Raw genomic sequence first — 13,615 nt, 5'->3', positions numbered from 1 at the left:
ATTCTATGCTGACGCTCCGTCATGGATTCTATAGTGGTAAGTGCGCCTCACGCGCGAAAGCCGTTGGGCTGCCCAAATAGCCCGAAGAAGAGAATTAAAACCAAAAGCAGTATAGCCAACCAGAGGCAGAAACCCAGGCAAATGAATCGAAGCAAGAAGGTAAAATCGAGAGTAGCTTTTCTTTTCGGTTTCAAGAATCATGTCAAGTCGTCATGGAGCTCTAGCCCACAGGCAAGTCTCCATCATTTCAACTTCCCTGTCCTTTTTTGAGCGAGGGAAGAGAAATGATACGCCATCGCTACCTCCGCAGGGAGCTGCGATTCAGCGCTTCCAGAAGCTCGGGACGACTGGCAAGCGATTCGGCCGCTTGCGCATAGGTGACCCATTGACGCTTCCGCTTGTGCATCTCGGGCCACTGGTCCTCTTCCCGGTCCACTGTGACCTCGAAGAACTGGTATGATGCTTTCGGTGCCGAGGACGTTAATAACGTCGACGGGCGCATGTCTGGGATCAATCCCAGGTCTTTGTGCACCGTACATATTATTCCACCCTCTTCCCAGGCTTCTCTACAGGCAGCTTGTTGGGCGCTTACTTCATCGGTCTCCCAACCGCCTTTAGGAAGCACCCAACCGCCTCGCCCCGCGGACTGAATCATGAGCACCTTCGTCTTGTCTGCGGACAATGGAACCACACCGGCCACAAGTCGTTCACCTTTCGGTCCGTACCCTATACACAACGCGAGTTAGCCACGTTGCGCGACGAATATATTGCGTCATATTGAAAGTTGCTGTACGTGCAGAAACCGGCGAAAACGGTATTGTAGAATGAATTCAAAAGGCTACAAGCCCAGGGATGTTACTCACGTTGGTTTTTGCGTCCCACACGGGACTCCATTGAGCGAGGATGATCCGCCATTTTGAACATTGGAAATCAAGATAACGAGAAAATAAAAAATAAAAAATAAAAAATAAAAGAATAAGAAAACACAAGGGAAAAGTCTATAACGCGGTCTATATAGCAAGAATTCGAAAACCAGTGCGACACAGCCAAGCTGTGCTTCACGCGACACAGGTATGAAAGGAATGGAGAGATTCAAGGTGGAGGGAAAAGGTCAATGACACCGATTCCAAGACACGATCGGTGTGACGACACAGTCGGTGCTGAGGGAGGCGTGAAATGTCCAACGACGGAAAATTGAGACAAGAAGAAGGCCCGGCCTTGTGGATGAGGAGCTGGCCGGTGAACCGTGAGTTCCTGTCTTGTTCCCGAAGCGAAAATGGGCCAGGCGGTCGAAGTAGGCCAGAGAATTTTTTGGGGAGGGTAAAAAAAAAGATTTTAAGACTGGAGGGAAGTTTCAGGAACTAGGTATCCCCGTTCACTCCCGCGGCGGACGGGAACCTGGAAGGAGAGGTGTGAAGGTAAAAGAACATCATAATCGGAGGGATACCAGGAAAAATAAGGGAACGGATAGGGAGGAAGAGAGGGACGGAGGGAGGGGGGGGGAGGCGAGAGGACGGAGAGGGGGGGGGGAATCAGAGACAGCTTTGGGGATAGTAATGGGCGGCGCGATCCGGTCAGGAAGGTCGCTCGCTCTCTGTGTCTCTCTCGCCCGGAGCGGACTTTGCGCGCTCTCCTCTCTCTGTCTCCCTCTTACAATCCCTCTTCCATACTCTCTACTTTTCGCTGGACGGTACCGTCTGGGTACAACCCCAATACTGTATCGCCGGTCTCCCCGTCCGTCTGTCCGGGCAGCTTTCCTTTGCTTTTCCACTGCGTTCTGCCATCAACCCGACGCGGTGGGTTCCCGTAATACTGGTTCCATACGGGTTCTTTCGGTTCTTCTGCTAGGTACCAGTTACCTTACTGGTACAGGTACCGCCGCTACTCAACTTACTGACTTACTTTTGCCCCCCCAAGTCAGCCTATGCGACTTGCTCTTTTGAACGCTTACTATAATGTCATCATTCTAATCGCTGGGATCTTTTTTTCCCGGTGGTACTATTGTTCGGTTTCCAGGGGTCCTCTGCTTGCTCCATACCCTCTCACCTAAACTGATCCTTTTTCCATTACGATTGTCTACTCTCTATGGGTACTCTAAAGTAAAATTAGAAATCCCCAGTCATACGTAGCTTTGTGGAGTGTGTCCGAGGGCAATCCATGAACTAGACTACTTTGCACTATATGGGCCATCCCACCGGACATGCTGATACCTCCCAAGCGTAATTCTGGCGGTTCCTCTGGGTCGATTTGGCTCCTCTCTTCGGTGGTTCACGCGTCCGCAAGTCACAGACTAGGTCTGTTGCCCTCCCCATGAACTGCTCCTGAGTCTCCCGAAGGTCTGCGGACTCCTCGGAGGTTCCACAGCAAGCCGGCTGGACCAAGGGAGCAGGAGTCCTCTTTTCCACACCCACACACGCGCACACACAAAACGGGGATTAATTTTTTGCTTGGGACAGCAGCAGCCTAGAGGGTTACTGCAGCTTCCGTCGTCCCCTAACTCCCATCTCGGTCGAGTCGGTACTTACGGCTTTGCAAGTCCATCTCATCTCCCAGCAACCAAACGCTGTGCCCGCTCATCATTTACACTCAAGGCCCTATGGCACTATCAGAATTAGGGCCCCAGACTAGTGGAACAGACAGTTTCCCTTGGTCTCATATTACTGCTACTATTAGCATGGACCAAATGAGCAAAAATAATTTATCTTACTTCTTAGGTCATGTCTCCATCAGTCTAGTCTACTTTTTTATGTTTCTCCTTTCGAAGGAAGCAAACCGGGCCTTTGTGCTCTCCGCCGTAAGCGCTGGTGTGTTCGAAATGATGACGGAGATTCAGCGTAGATATTGTGGTTATGGTTATCGATAGAGGAACACTATAGTTAATCCATCGTCCTCTCACACCGGTCCCTGATGGCTTATTGCCAACCAACCCCTATTTCTCTCGGGGTTTAAAACACACCATTACTTAATATTTCCTTAGATAGCTATATTTAATATTATTCCTATTACTGCCCCTTTTTCTGATATAGCCTACATATTGATTTTGTCCGGATCAAAACGAACTCACGGTGAAGAACATGAGCAAAAACCGAAGACTACCCGGGATCGGTCCACCTCGTTTACCAACTCTGGATGCGGTACTCCGTGCGACGGGGAACCCTGTGCCTACTCCTTTCTGATTACTTATTTGCTGTGTAATACTAAATCTGTCTCCTCAATGTGGAACAGCCCGCGACTCGTTGGTTTCCCTCTCTCGGTTCCAATTATCCACCAGCCGATCTACGTATCTACTATTGCTGGATACTTAATTCGTCTGACTGGGTATATACCACATAGTTAAGAGTAAGTAGTGGTAGTAGTATCATGCAGAGTAGAATATCTGCATGTAGCGCATCGATGTCTGCAACCCTTTTCAACGAATGATATCAGAATCAACTACCACATGCGACCCGGCAGTACCTTGCTACGCGTTGAGCTATTTCCGATGGGACGATTTTTGGAGCTTCAAGCTGCATCGACAAGTGGTCATCGAATGATCCATCTACGCTATACGTTTCATCCAACTCTTGATGAATTTTACCTGTTTTTTTATGTTATCCTTTTCTTTTCTGCTTCTTCTTCTAGTGTTGTCCCCTTCCTTTAATTTTCCCCGTACTCTCTGCGCGCAAGCTACGGATTGGATACCATATCATGCGACGGCATGCCCTGCATACATTAGGCGCCTCGGATCCTGGCGGGCTCATTGGAGGAGAGCACACCGATGTCACCGACCTCACCCAGTGAAGAGAAAGAGGGAAATAGTGACTACTAACAGTCTAACACAATCGAGAAGGGAGGGGGAAAAGGTTGACTTTGGGAACGGGATGCGGGGCAGAAGCAACCACTCGGCCGGCCACACCAAATCCTCGAATGATCGTAAGGGTGACTTCTCTGAGTTTTCCTATTTGTTTCTACTATCTACATTCTGTGACCTCTTTGCCGAACAAGGGATGATGCGGATGCGACAGCCCAACAATGAAGGCAAAAGGCATCCAGACCGACCTGCGCGTTCGTGATGATGTATGCGGGCCAGGGCCTGCCTACCTACGTGGTACTTGCTTTACTCACACAGCGTACCTTGCCCACCGCCGAGGAACCATGGAGGGGGGAGGAAAGGTGTGTGGTCGATCAGAGCGTTGAAGTTGCTCGGACGATGCGGTGACTAACTGCAAAGGAATGGAACTACTGAGGTAAACCTGCACAGGAAAGACTAATAGTGGCTCGAGAAACTTCCCGGTGGCGATTGGATCTGGACGCGACAACGCAGCAGCGATCTGTCGAGGTGCGGATCCTTGAGATCCTAGCATCGACAAGCCGTGATGATGCCGATGATGCTTGGACGTTGGGGGGAGAGGGTTCCTGCACGTGATGTCATGGTCCGGGGGAGACTTTTTTTGGGGTGAGGGTTTTTGCCTCCTGGTCATCGCCGATGCTAGGAGAATTCTGATTTGGACGAATTCCAGGATCGACCAGCAGTACACTTACTTCCGTGTGCCACATTCCAGTAACTCTTAGCATCCACGACATGGCAAGATTTTGTTGCCAGAGGGTTGACACTTGGCTACTTTCCGCTTCCATCGAAGCAAGTTCAGGTACCGTCGGCTTTACATACCCTCCCCCGTCGTATTGTAATGGAGGCTGTCCATACAAGGCCAGACCGTATGGTATTGAACCCTTCTCCGCCTCAGGTTAAAAACCGAACCTGGCAGTTTTCTACTCTTTACTAGATGCTCTGCCAGGGGACTTCTCCAGTCTAGTATCTACCTAGTAGGTCACTGGTTGGAAATGGCAATGGCACCTACTATGAGAAGCTATGGCCAACTAACCCGTAGTGAAATTGTAGTTTCTGGAGCCGTGCTTGCTCCGCATCTCCTTCATCTCCGAGGCACCGAGCAATTAGGTGGCAAAGAGAACAAGATCCGTGTAGTTGTTACAAAGTACAAGGGACAAGCAATCAGGTTGAACCTGACTACGTACTTGACCAGGGGGGGCCAGCAGTTCTGACATGCGGCAGTGATCAGGCCAGCAGCCGCTCAGGTCTTTCTTCTAGAAGCATCATCACCTTCAACCTTGTTTCTACCTCCCGATAGCAGTGACGGGGACAGCTTCCTCCAGGACTAACTGGGGAGTCCTATGATCATGCAGCACCTACTGAAGCTGCCAGTGGGTATGATTTTTGATCTTTATCTTGTAAAGTCCGAGGTTCTTCCTGCTGTGTAGAATTCAGAGCGGAGCGTACTGGTATAAGTATACGTGAGATGGCCCCTGCCTGGAGGAGGGAGTGTTGTGACGGTGTTGCCTTGGGCTCTCCATCTAGTATCTTCTCGTCCCGCATCAACTTGAAAACCAAACAACATCAAGCCATCCATCTATCCAGCCCACTCCACTAAACTACCTCAACACTCTCTTCGTATCCCTTGATCTCCATTCTCCTGAGACGGACAATTTACTCCTGTTGCGCCCCTTGTCCTGTCTCGCTTTGCTTTTTCTTTTTCTGCCGTTCCCGCCGTGAGCGCAGCCAGCTAATCCCTTCTCCATCGCACTACTTGCCCGCAACGACACGCCATGGAGCCCATCGTCGATGCCGAACAGGCGAGGAAGTTGTCGCTTTTCCGACCTCTTGGTAAGCAGCCAGTCAGATTAGCCTTTCATTCCCCGTGCGGGCATCATTGGCCCCAGTGATCCTGCTCCGTCACCGATTCTTTGGATCGGAAATCCTGTGCCCCTCTTGTCTTGTCTTTGATAGTACACTCTTTTTGGCTGCCCCTCATTCCCGGCCAAATTCCCCTCTCTCTCAACTTTCCGGTCAAAAGCACCCCCGATACACACATAGTATCTATCCTCTTTGTCTTGGCCTCATCCATCTCACTAAAGCCCCATCCTATCTCTGCACTGGGACGGATATCCTCCGATCAACTAATGAGCGTCGTCCTGAAACTGCTCCATCGTTATCACTATGGCTGCGCCAACATGCCCTAACTCAACTCTCTTTAGGTTACCAGCGCAACTCCTGTGGTTACTGCAAATCTGATAATGGAAGTGAGTCTCTCCGGACCCACCCTCTTCTCTCCTCTGCCGTAGTAGTCCATCGCGGAAATGTCGTCGTGCTGCCGGATGGGACCGCTGATGCACGTCTACTGCAGGTGCCTCCTACTACGCTAGTTCGGTTTCTGTACGCCCGGCGCATTATGAAGCTCTGGTCAACAGGGGCTGGCGAAGGTACGGCGGTTCGCCTTCGTAATGCGAGCCACATCCCACCCCCGTCTGGCTAGCCAGTCGCTAATCCAGGTGCTAGGTCGGGGACACTGTACTACAAGCAGAACCTGCAACGATCATGCTGTCCTCATTATACGATGAGGTGTGTGATTGGTCCAATTTCTGTCCTTGACTAGCTTGCATTGACTTTTCGTCCAGGCTCGAAGCCTCCGCCTTCACGCCTAGGAAAGACCAACGGAAGGCGATCAATCGTTGGAACAAATTCGTTCTAGGCCCGGAGTATATCCGTAGAGCTGCATACCTCTGCCCCAAGACACGGGAGTAAGTAGACCGTCTAATGTGGGGGATGATGTGTGAGCTCACCAATGTTTAATCGTAGGGAGAAGAAGCGTCGCAAGTGCAACTTTGACCTTCTCGGTGCAGTTCACGAGGCCGAATACAGCAATGTGAAGCGGCCCATTGACCCCAAAACCAAGAGACCTTTGGAACCTGCTCATCGATTTGAGGTTAATCTGGAAGGCGACTCCATCTCTCAAGCCAAGTAGGTGTGCAGCTGCCTGTGTGTTCAACAATTTATACTGACATCGTGCGAGATACGAACTTTTCCTCAAGTACCAGACCAAAGTCCACAAAGAGGATGCTTCCAAATGGGCAAACAAAGATTTCAAGCGCTTCCTTTGCTCGGGAATGACTCGATCTCCAGCAAATGCTGCCAAATCGGATGAGAATAAGCTGGGCTCATGGCATCAATGCTACCGACTGGATGGCAAGCTCATCGCGGTGGCAGTCTTGGATCTGATGCCAAATGGTGTGAGCTCGGTCTATATCTTGTAAGTGTTCGACAGTAAACAGCAAGAGAAACCACTAACAAGAGAAGCTATGACCCGGAATACGAGCAATGGGAGTTTGGGAAACTGAGCGCAATGCGGGAAATCGCTTTTGCCATTGAAGCGCAATACCAGTACTACTACATGGGTATGCTCGACACAGCCACTTCTTATTCTTATCTTCTTACTTTCTTAACTAATCTGAATCGAAAACAGGCTACTACATCCACTCATGCCAGAAGATGCGCTACAAGGGAACGTTCCGTCCGCAGTACATCCTAGGTATGTTTCTCAGTGGACTATCAACCCATTACAATGAACGTACCTAACACACATCTACAGACCCCGAAAGCCATACATGGGACCCTCTTGATGGAGAACTATCCAAGAAGCTCGACGAACGACCCTACGTATCGCTCTCACGGGACCGACAAACCACAACCACAACCACAACCACAACCACAACCACAACCGGAGACAACAACACAGCAACACAAGAAGAAGCAGACGCCGAGATCAATGACGAAGAAGTCTCCCTCTTCGATCTCAATATGCCCGGTAACATGACGCTCGACGAAATCAAAGCGCTGGATCTGGATCACTGGCTTCTGCTGGTCCACGGTACTTTCGTGCATATGATTGTAAGCCCGCATTCTCATCCTATAATTTCCAATCTCTGGCTGCATACTGACTGATAACTACAGGACCTCGTCGGATGGGAGAAAATGCCCATTGATAACCCGCAGTCCGTCAAGGGTATCATTGCCGAGTTGGCGGCCGTGCTGGGTCCGGAGGTCGTTAAGAACAGTGCTGTGGTTCTTTTCGACTAGCGGAGTAGTGAGTATGTAATAGTTACCGTGCACGTGTCTGTTCATGTGGTGGAGATCGTATAATAGCTACTACCATTCAGCGGGGTAAAAGCAGATACTGCAGTAAAATATGAAAGCCAACTTGACCTGCTTTGAGAGACTTGTTTAGGTCGAAGTCAGCAGTGGTGTACTTTTCCAGCGTAATGTGGGTGTATTTTTGCCTGACTAGTAGTATGATATTGATTCTGATCTGATCATGAAGTAGTTCTGGATTAGAGAATAACAAAAGGACTTCATGAAGACTTTGATGTAAGCTAGCTAGTATGTTTATGTAAGGAAGATTGATTCAAGTGGTTATCCAATTTTTAGGTATATTTGCATATCACTATATATAGCTGATCGGTCTGTATTTTCATGAATCGATCACAAGAAGGAGAGAGTAAAATAATCATGCTGAGAGACATGCTTCATAACCAACAAGTGCTGAACATATATGCACATAAGACAATCTCCCCCATCCCATATCCAGACGCCATTCATGATCCAAAAACATTTACTGCAAGTAAACAGAGAAACCCTGATGGCCAAGCGATGCATCCCAAAATCTCAAGTCTAGAATCAGAGCAATCCAATCCCATGCACCACACGCGCCCAGTCACACCGAGGACTGTATATTAAAGAGGAAGCGATGAAAATAATAAAGCAACGAAGGGCATATTGGCAGTTCTTAGATACCCCCCATCAGCTCCACTGGGGGCCGTGACGTCTTGGGCGGCATCTTCTTGACCGACATCTCGATAGGGCTCATGTCCATATCGATATCCTCGTCTGGGGAAGCACTGGTGTCCTCGACCATGACAGCAGGCAAGTTAGGGCTACCTCCGTGGTCCTCGGGGTGGTAGATGAGGGTGCTGCTGCGACTGCGCGTCTGCGACAGGGCCACGGGCCAACTGCTCGTCCTCTTGTCCGAGGTCATGGACATCGGAGTACCCGGCTGTTGTTGCTGCTGCTGTTCGATAGATGACACCACCACTCCCGTCGCTGCTTCCTCGACACCGGACTGCTCGGTCTTCAACTTGGCCAAAGCCTGGGCGAGATCACTGGCGTGGACTTCCTTGTTCGGGGGATCTTCCTGGCGCATGACCCAGCCGTGGGGCGGGGAGGGGGGCGGTGAGATGAAGAAGAGCTTGTCGACTTGCGGGGCCTCCAGGAGTTTAGGGCGGGACTCAAGGTCGTCCATGATGGGAGTTGGTTCGCCGAAGTAGATCTTGGGGACGATAGGGCGGTTGAGCAGTGGTGCGCCAGTTAGGAGTTTGCGGATGCGGAGAGCGTCGGAGTCCGTGTGGAAAGAGCAGAGGATGCGGCGGAGGGAGGGGAGGGGAGAGAAGGAGTTGAGAGGAGCCAGAGACTCGAGATAGGCTTTAAGGTTGGCGAGGGAGTCGGGTTGGAAGAGGAGAATGTCGTTCAGATCGGTTATGATGAGGGTGTTGGAGGGAGGTGTGGGTTGTGTGAGAGGGGGGAGGTTGGACATGTCGAGGGTGAGAGAGGGTCGAGAGGAGCGACGGGCTCCGAAAGAAGGAGAAGAGGAGCGAGAATGAGGTGGTGAAGCGGTGTTCATTGTGTGAATGTTGTTGTTAGTTGTGATGATGATGGTTAAAGGGTTATTTGTTTGTAAGTGTGTCTCCAGAAGAGAGAAGGAGGAGAGAGTCGGTGGTGGTGGAGTAGGAGTAGTATAAGTAGTTGGTGGTGGTGGTTGGAAGTGGAGGAGGCGATAGTAAAGATAAGCGGGAAGAACGTCAAATCTGGCAGGCGCGCTTATTCAAGGAGTCAACCACAACCACATAAAATCAACTCTATTCTTTGATGATTTTGAGAGTGGTTATTATTCAATTTGATGTTCTGAGAATGAACTGAAGAAGTAGTTTAAGAAGGAATTCTGCAGACGAAGCTGCTTGCATCTTATAGGCAGCGAGTGAAAGATCCGTCTTCGTCGACGGCGAGGCGCAGCCAAACGCCTTCGTGTCGCAGTGGAGATGCAAATCTGCTTCTTTGCACTGCCTTCCACTCACTCTTCGGCTCTTGCCCATTTTCAGGCAATTTTGGCTCCGTTCCTGTCGATCTCCGCACGCAGTTCTCCTTTCTTCGCTGCAATCTGCATAGCGCATTCGCCACACTCACTTTCTCCTCCTTCGCCGTGTGGCTGAACTGCCGCTATTGCCACTAGATGCCCCCATTATTGGTGTCGTTTACAACTCATCCCCAACAATGACGATGATGCCATTCGCTGCTCTCGACTGTGGACCTCCTGATGATTAATTCAACTGTGGCTTGACTCTCTCTCTCTCTCCTTCTCTGCCTCCTTGTTGAGGCTATCGATTCCTCCTTGACTAGTACAGTACGCAGTAAACAGGGTCTCCCGACATGATGCTCAAATCGCTAGTGTCCAATGACTCCATCATCACCAGCCTCGGAATGATTCACATGTCGTGGTCTCCACTGCCTGTGACGCATGAATGCCCCTTAGTTTCCACCCCCCTTGTCCTGGGACTTGAGTCTATCTATGTCTATTGTGTACAAAGTAAGATACATCCCGGAGGATCCCACATATCCATGGTTCCGGTTTCTCCGCAGACTCCATGATCCATCGGGTATGCAGCTCCGCCCCGACGGTGGGGAGCCGGCGATGAATGGCAGATCGCCGAATATACTACGCATACCTGTCCCCAGCAGCTGGCGATTTTCCATGTTAGCTGCGTTGCAACTCCAGGCAGGCAATATTCTATGTCTTGGCTCTGGCACAGCATATTCTTGACTGCATTGCATGTACTGGCTGGCCACGTATTCGGCTCCCATACCAAGCCTCCCTTAAAGTGATGCAGCTCGGCTGTCACCCATTGCCAAAGCCCCGGGCCTAGGACCCTGCAGTGTCGGATACCACCCAGAGTTTATTTGCAGCTTCTTTGCCTTGTCAAATCTCTGTCATGCTATGTCACATGTACGATGTCCCATGAGTCGTGGCCTTGCTCGTGCTACTTACTACCCCTAGAACGGCCTTCGTGTCATTTAGCTTAGATGTCATATGTTGGCTTCCTGCGAGGCTCATAGTGCCTTGAGACCGTTGGATCTCTCTGCTCAGCTTATCTCATTTACAGTCTTAGTCCTCTTCTCCGGAGTCAAATTCTGTCTGCCTGGAAGTCTGTGGGTAACACTGCATGAACCGATCTAGCTAAGCCCTGAGCTCTGACCACAACCCGTTTCTAGCATAGCCACTCACTGTCCCGGTGTCCCCGACATGCAATGCAACCGCTCCTTAGAGTCTAATCTGCAGCCATGTCGCACACTGCCATTCTCACGACAATGATACATTGGTCAGCCGAACGTAGATGGCACACCATCTGTATGGCGGCTTTCCACAGACATGGCGCCTTGTATGTAGCCTCCAGCAAGGCTATTACTCTGCCAGACATGCCATTGCATGACCGTCCTTCCGCAGCTTCATACGATCACAACAAGGCTTCTTCCAGCTCTCGACTGGCAGGTGCACATGAACTCCTAATGGGATTGAGGCTAGGTAGATGAGCCGCGCTCTGCATAAATGTTGGCGGCTGCGCTTACAACAGCGTAGGCAAACGCATTACACAGGTATATTTCAGCCAACATTACTGGTTGGATACAAACTATGGAGTTTGGGGGCCATCTGTAGAAGCTCCTAACTAATGCATCCCTTTTCATTGCTTTTGCTGATTTTGTGGGCTCATATCGGATCCATCCTTGGCGTTAGGGCGCAGTTACCGAGTGATCCTTCACCGACAGTTATTCAGACACATAATGATATCCATGTGCGCTGTCATGATGCTTGATCAAAGCCTCGATGTCTCCAGCTAGGCAATAGTGACTCGGGGATCATCCACGTCTACTGAGATGGGTTTTTGTGCCGCTTTGCAAATTCTTTAATCACTTTCACAACCTCGAAGATGGTTTCCGTCTGTCTGACAAGAGGTGCAGACGTTTCTGTGCAAACAGCACTCGAGTTTTGGGGGGAATGCCCATGAGAGTCTGGCACAATCGATCTGTCGTGTCATTGGAGACAACTATCATGCCATTCGATGGGGTCTTTCCGGCCTACAGTCAGCATAGATATCCCTCTGAAGGGCATCGTTCTGTTGGCCCTTGGTAGTGATTTCCATATCAAGAGTCGTATGTGCTAATAGCAAAATGGTCGTCTTGCTCATGGAAGGGGGAGTCACCCGGTCACTAGTGCGCATGTCAATGGCCATCAACTCATGGCTTAGACATCCATTTTCTCGCGTCGGCGCTACTGTAGCCACGGCTCACTACTGAAAGAAGCCAATAGTTTAAGTAGTAAGGCCTTCAATGAACCATGTTTCTCCGTTAAGTACAGATTGTTCACCGGTGGTGACCGACTTCGCACATTGATTGTTTCGGCAGTATACTCACCGCCATGATTGCCGCTTTTATACATGGAAGAAAGCTTACTAAGTCCCATGCGTCATAGTCGATACAGATAGGGATCATGCATATAGACAGCAGCAGAATACCTGAATTAAGTAAACAAATAGGTTTGAGGCAGATGAGAACTGTATTGAATGTCAGCTATAGCCTTGCAATGCTTAGTTAAAGACAGCACGCGATCATCCGGCCCGAGGTTTCTCCCGGTGAAGGCGGTCAGATCAAGCCGCCGAAAGTTCTGCTTTCCAACGATGTCGCCGATTTTGTTCAACCTCTCACGCCTCCAAGCTTCATCATACTCTGTTATTCACAGTCACCATCTTTCACCTCATCTCCTTTTAAAATGTTCCAGAGAACCTTCCTCAGACAGGCCCAGCGGTCCCTCCGCTCTGTGCGCCCTACCTCCATCAACACCTCCGCTCTCCGTCGCACGCCGCAGCTCCCCCAGACTGTCCGCCCAATCGCTCCTCAGTCTGCCTACCGGTTCTACTCTACTGAGAACAAGGCTGAGAATGGCGAGAAGAAGGAGGGTGAATCTGCCCAGGAGGCTGAGGACCCCGTCCGCAAGGAGCTTGAGGAGAAGAAGAAGGAGGTCATTGAGCTGAAGGTAAAGCTCCCCTCCCAACACGAGCGCCCGGCTCAATTTGCGCTACGCCTTCCACGGTGGTCAATGGTGCCTTGCAGATCTCTAACTCTTTCATTAGGACAAGCTGCTCCGCTCGAAGGCCGACTTCCTCAACCTGCAGGAGCGCACCAAGCGTGACATGGAGAACTCTCGCAACTTCGCTATCCAGCGCTTTGCTGGCGACCTTCTTGAGTCCATTGACAACTTTGACCGCGCCCTCCTTGCTGTTCCCAAGGACAAGCTTGATGCTCCCCAGACTGAGGCCAACAAGGACCTGTTGGAGCTCGTTTCCGGTCTGAAGATGACTCAGAACATCCTTCTGAACACCCTGAAGAAGCACGGTCTTGAGCGCTTTGACCCCAGCGAGCCCACTGAGGATGGCAAGACCCAGAAGTTCGACCCCAACCTCCACGAGGCTACCTTCATGGCCAAGGTTGAGGGCAAGGAGGATGGTGACATCATGTACACCCAGAGCACCGGATTCCGCCTCAACGGCCGCGTTCTTCGCGTAAGTGATTGTTCTATAGCATGTATACGTGGTCAAGCATGCTAACTTGTTTACTATAGGCTGCCAAGGTCGGTGTCGTCAAGAACTAGACGCTTCTCCAACACTCTTAACCATTATCTCTCCC

At 50.5% G+C, this 13,615-nt stretch overlaps 5 protein-coding genes across 5 annotated transcripts; 3 read left to right on the top strand and 2 right to left on the bottom strand.

The window, feature by feature from the left end:
• Window positions 1-284: 284 nt before the first annotated feature.
• On the bottom strand, window positions 285-1,129 carry BO85DRAFT_245702 (NUDIX hydrolase). The gene is made up of 2 exons (XM_025654883.1): window positions 864-1,129; window positions 285-726 (listed from the first exon to the last, which is right to left on the bottom strand). The coding sequence occupies exons 1-2, from the start codon at window positions 922-924 to the stop codon at window positions 299-301; spliced, it is 489 nt and encodes a 162-aa protein (XP_025517508.1). The 5' UTR covers window positions 925-1,129; the 3' UTR covers window positions 285-298.
• A 2,484-nt stretch (window positions 1,130-3,613) lies between these two features.
• BO85DRAFT_447471 (uncharacterized protein) lies at window positions 3,614-4,393 on the top strand. Its single transcript, XM_025659731.1, has one exon. The coding sequence runs from the start codon at window positions 4,012-4,014 to the stop codon at window positions 4,174-4,176; it is 165 nt and encodes a 54-aa protein (XP_025517507.1). The 5' UTR covers window positions 3,614-4,011; the 3' UTR covers window positions 4,177-4,393.
• Window positions 4,394-5,115: 722 nt separating this feature from the next.
• On the top strand, window positions 5,116-8,046 carry BO85DRAFT_447467 (arginyltransferase). Its single transcript, XM_025659730.1, has 11 exons — window positions 5,116-5,659; window positions 6,031-6,075; window positions 6,180-6,255; window positions 6,332-6,394; window positions 6,451-6,573; window positions 6,632-6,793; window positions 6,846-7,082; window positions 7,130-7,227; window positions 7,296-7,361; window positions 7,422-7,720; window positions 7,784-8,046. Exons 1-11 carry the CDS (start codon window positions 5,602-5,604, stop codon window positions 7,907-7,909), a joined length of 1,353 nt encoding a protein of 450 aa, XP_025517506.1. The 5' UTR covers window positions 5,116-5,601; the 3' UTR covers window positions 7,910-8,046.
• A 183-nt stretch (window positions 8,047-8,229) lies between these two features.
• cbpA (putative calcineurin binding protein) lies at window positions 8,230-9,881 on the bottom strand. Its single transcript, XM_025659729.1, has one exon. The coding sequence runs from the start codon at window positions 9,504-9,506 to the stop codon at window positions 8,616-8,618; it is 891 nt and encodes a 296-aa protein (XP_025517505.1). The 5' UTR covers window positions 9,507-9,881; the 3' UTR covers window positions 8,230-8,615.
• A 2,820-nt stretch (window positions 9,882-12,701) lies between these two features.
• Window positions 12,702-13,580, top strand: grpE (mitochondrial nucleotide exchange factor MGE1; the record flags this gene model as incomplete). The annotated part of the gene is made up of 3 exons (XM_025658577.1): window positions 12,702-12,965; window positions 13,063-13,491; window positions 13,551-13,580. The coding sequence occupies 3 exons, from the start codon at window positions 12,702-12,704 to the stop codon at window positions 13,578-13,580; spliced, it is 723 nt and encodes a 240-aa protein (XP_025517504.1).
• Window positions 13,581-13,615: the final 35 nt, after the last annotated feature.

Source organism: Aspergillus piperis (genome assembly GCF_003184755.1).
Source record: "Aspergillus piperis CBS 112811 unplaced genomic scaffold BO85scaffold_5, whole genome shotgun sequence".
In the NCBI taxonomy this organism is placed as follows: domain Eukaryota; kingdom Fungi; phylum Ascomycota; class Eurotiomycetes; order Eurotiales; family Aspergillaceae; genus Aspergillus; species Aspergillus piperis.
Note: the sequence above shows the minus strand (reverse complement) of the source record. Positions and strands in the feature narration are given on the sequence as shown.

Bases quoted from the DNA above. Each gene is read 5' to 3' on its own strand.
- BO85DRAFT_245702 (XM_025654883.1), bottom strand. From the start codon at position 924: ATGTTCAAAATGGCGGATCATCCTCGCTCAATGGAGTCCCGTGTGGGA. The intron at 727-863 runs GTGAGTAACATC...CGTTGTGTATAG, and splicing joins TGTGGGACGCAAAAACCAAC to GGTACGGACCGAAAGGTGAA.
- cbpA (XM_025659729.1), bottom strand. From the start codon at position 9,506: ATGAACACCGCTTCACCACCTCATTCTCGCTCCTCTTCTCCTTCTTTC.
- BO85DRAFT_447467 (XM_025659730.1), top strand. From the start codon at position 5,602: ATGGAGCCCATCGTCGATGCCGAACAGGCGAGGAAGTTGTCGCTTTTC. The intron at 6,794-6,845 runs GTAGGTGTGCAG...ACATCGTGCGAG, and splicing joins GACTCCATCTCTCAAGCCAA to ATACGAACTTTTCCTCAAGT. The intron at 7,228-7,295 runs GTATGCTCGACA...AATCGAAAACAG, and splicing joins ATACCAGTACTACTACATGG to GCTACTACATCCACTCATGC.
- BO85DRAFT_447471 (XM_025659731.1), top strand. From the start codon at position 4,012: ATGAAGGCAAAAGGCATCCAGACCGACCTGCGCGTTCGTGATGATGTA.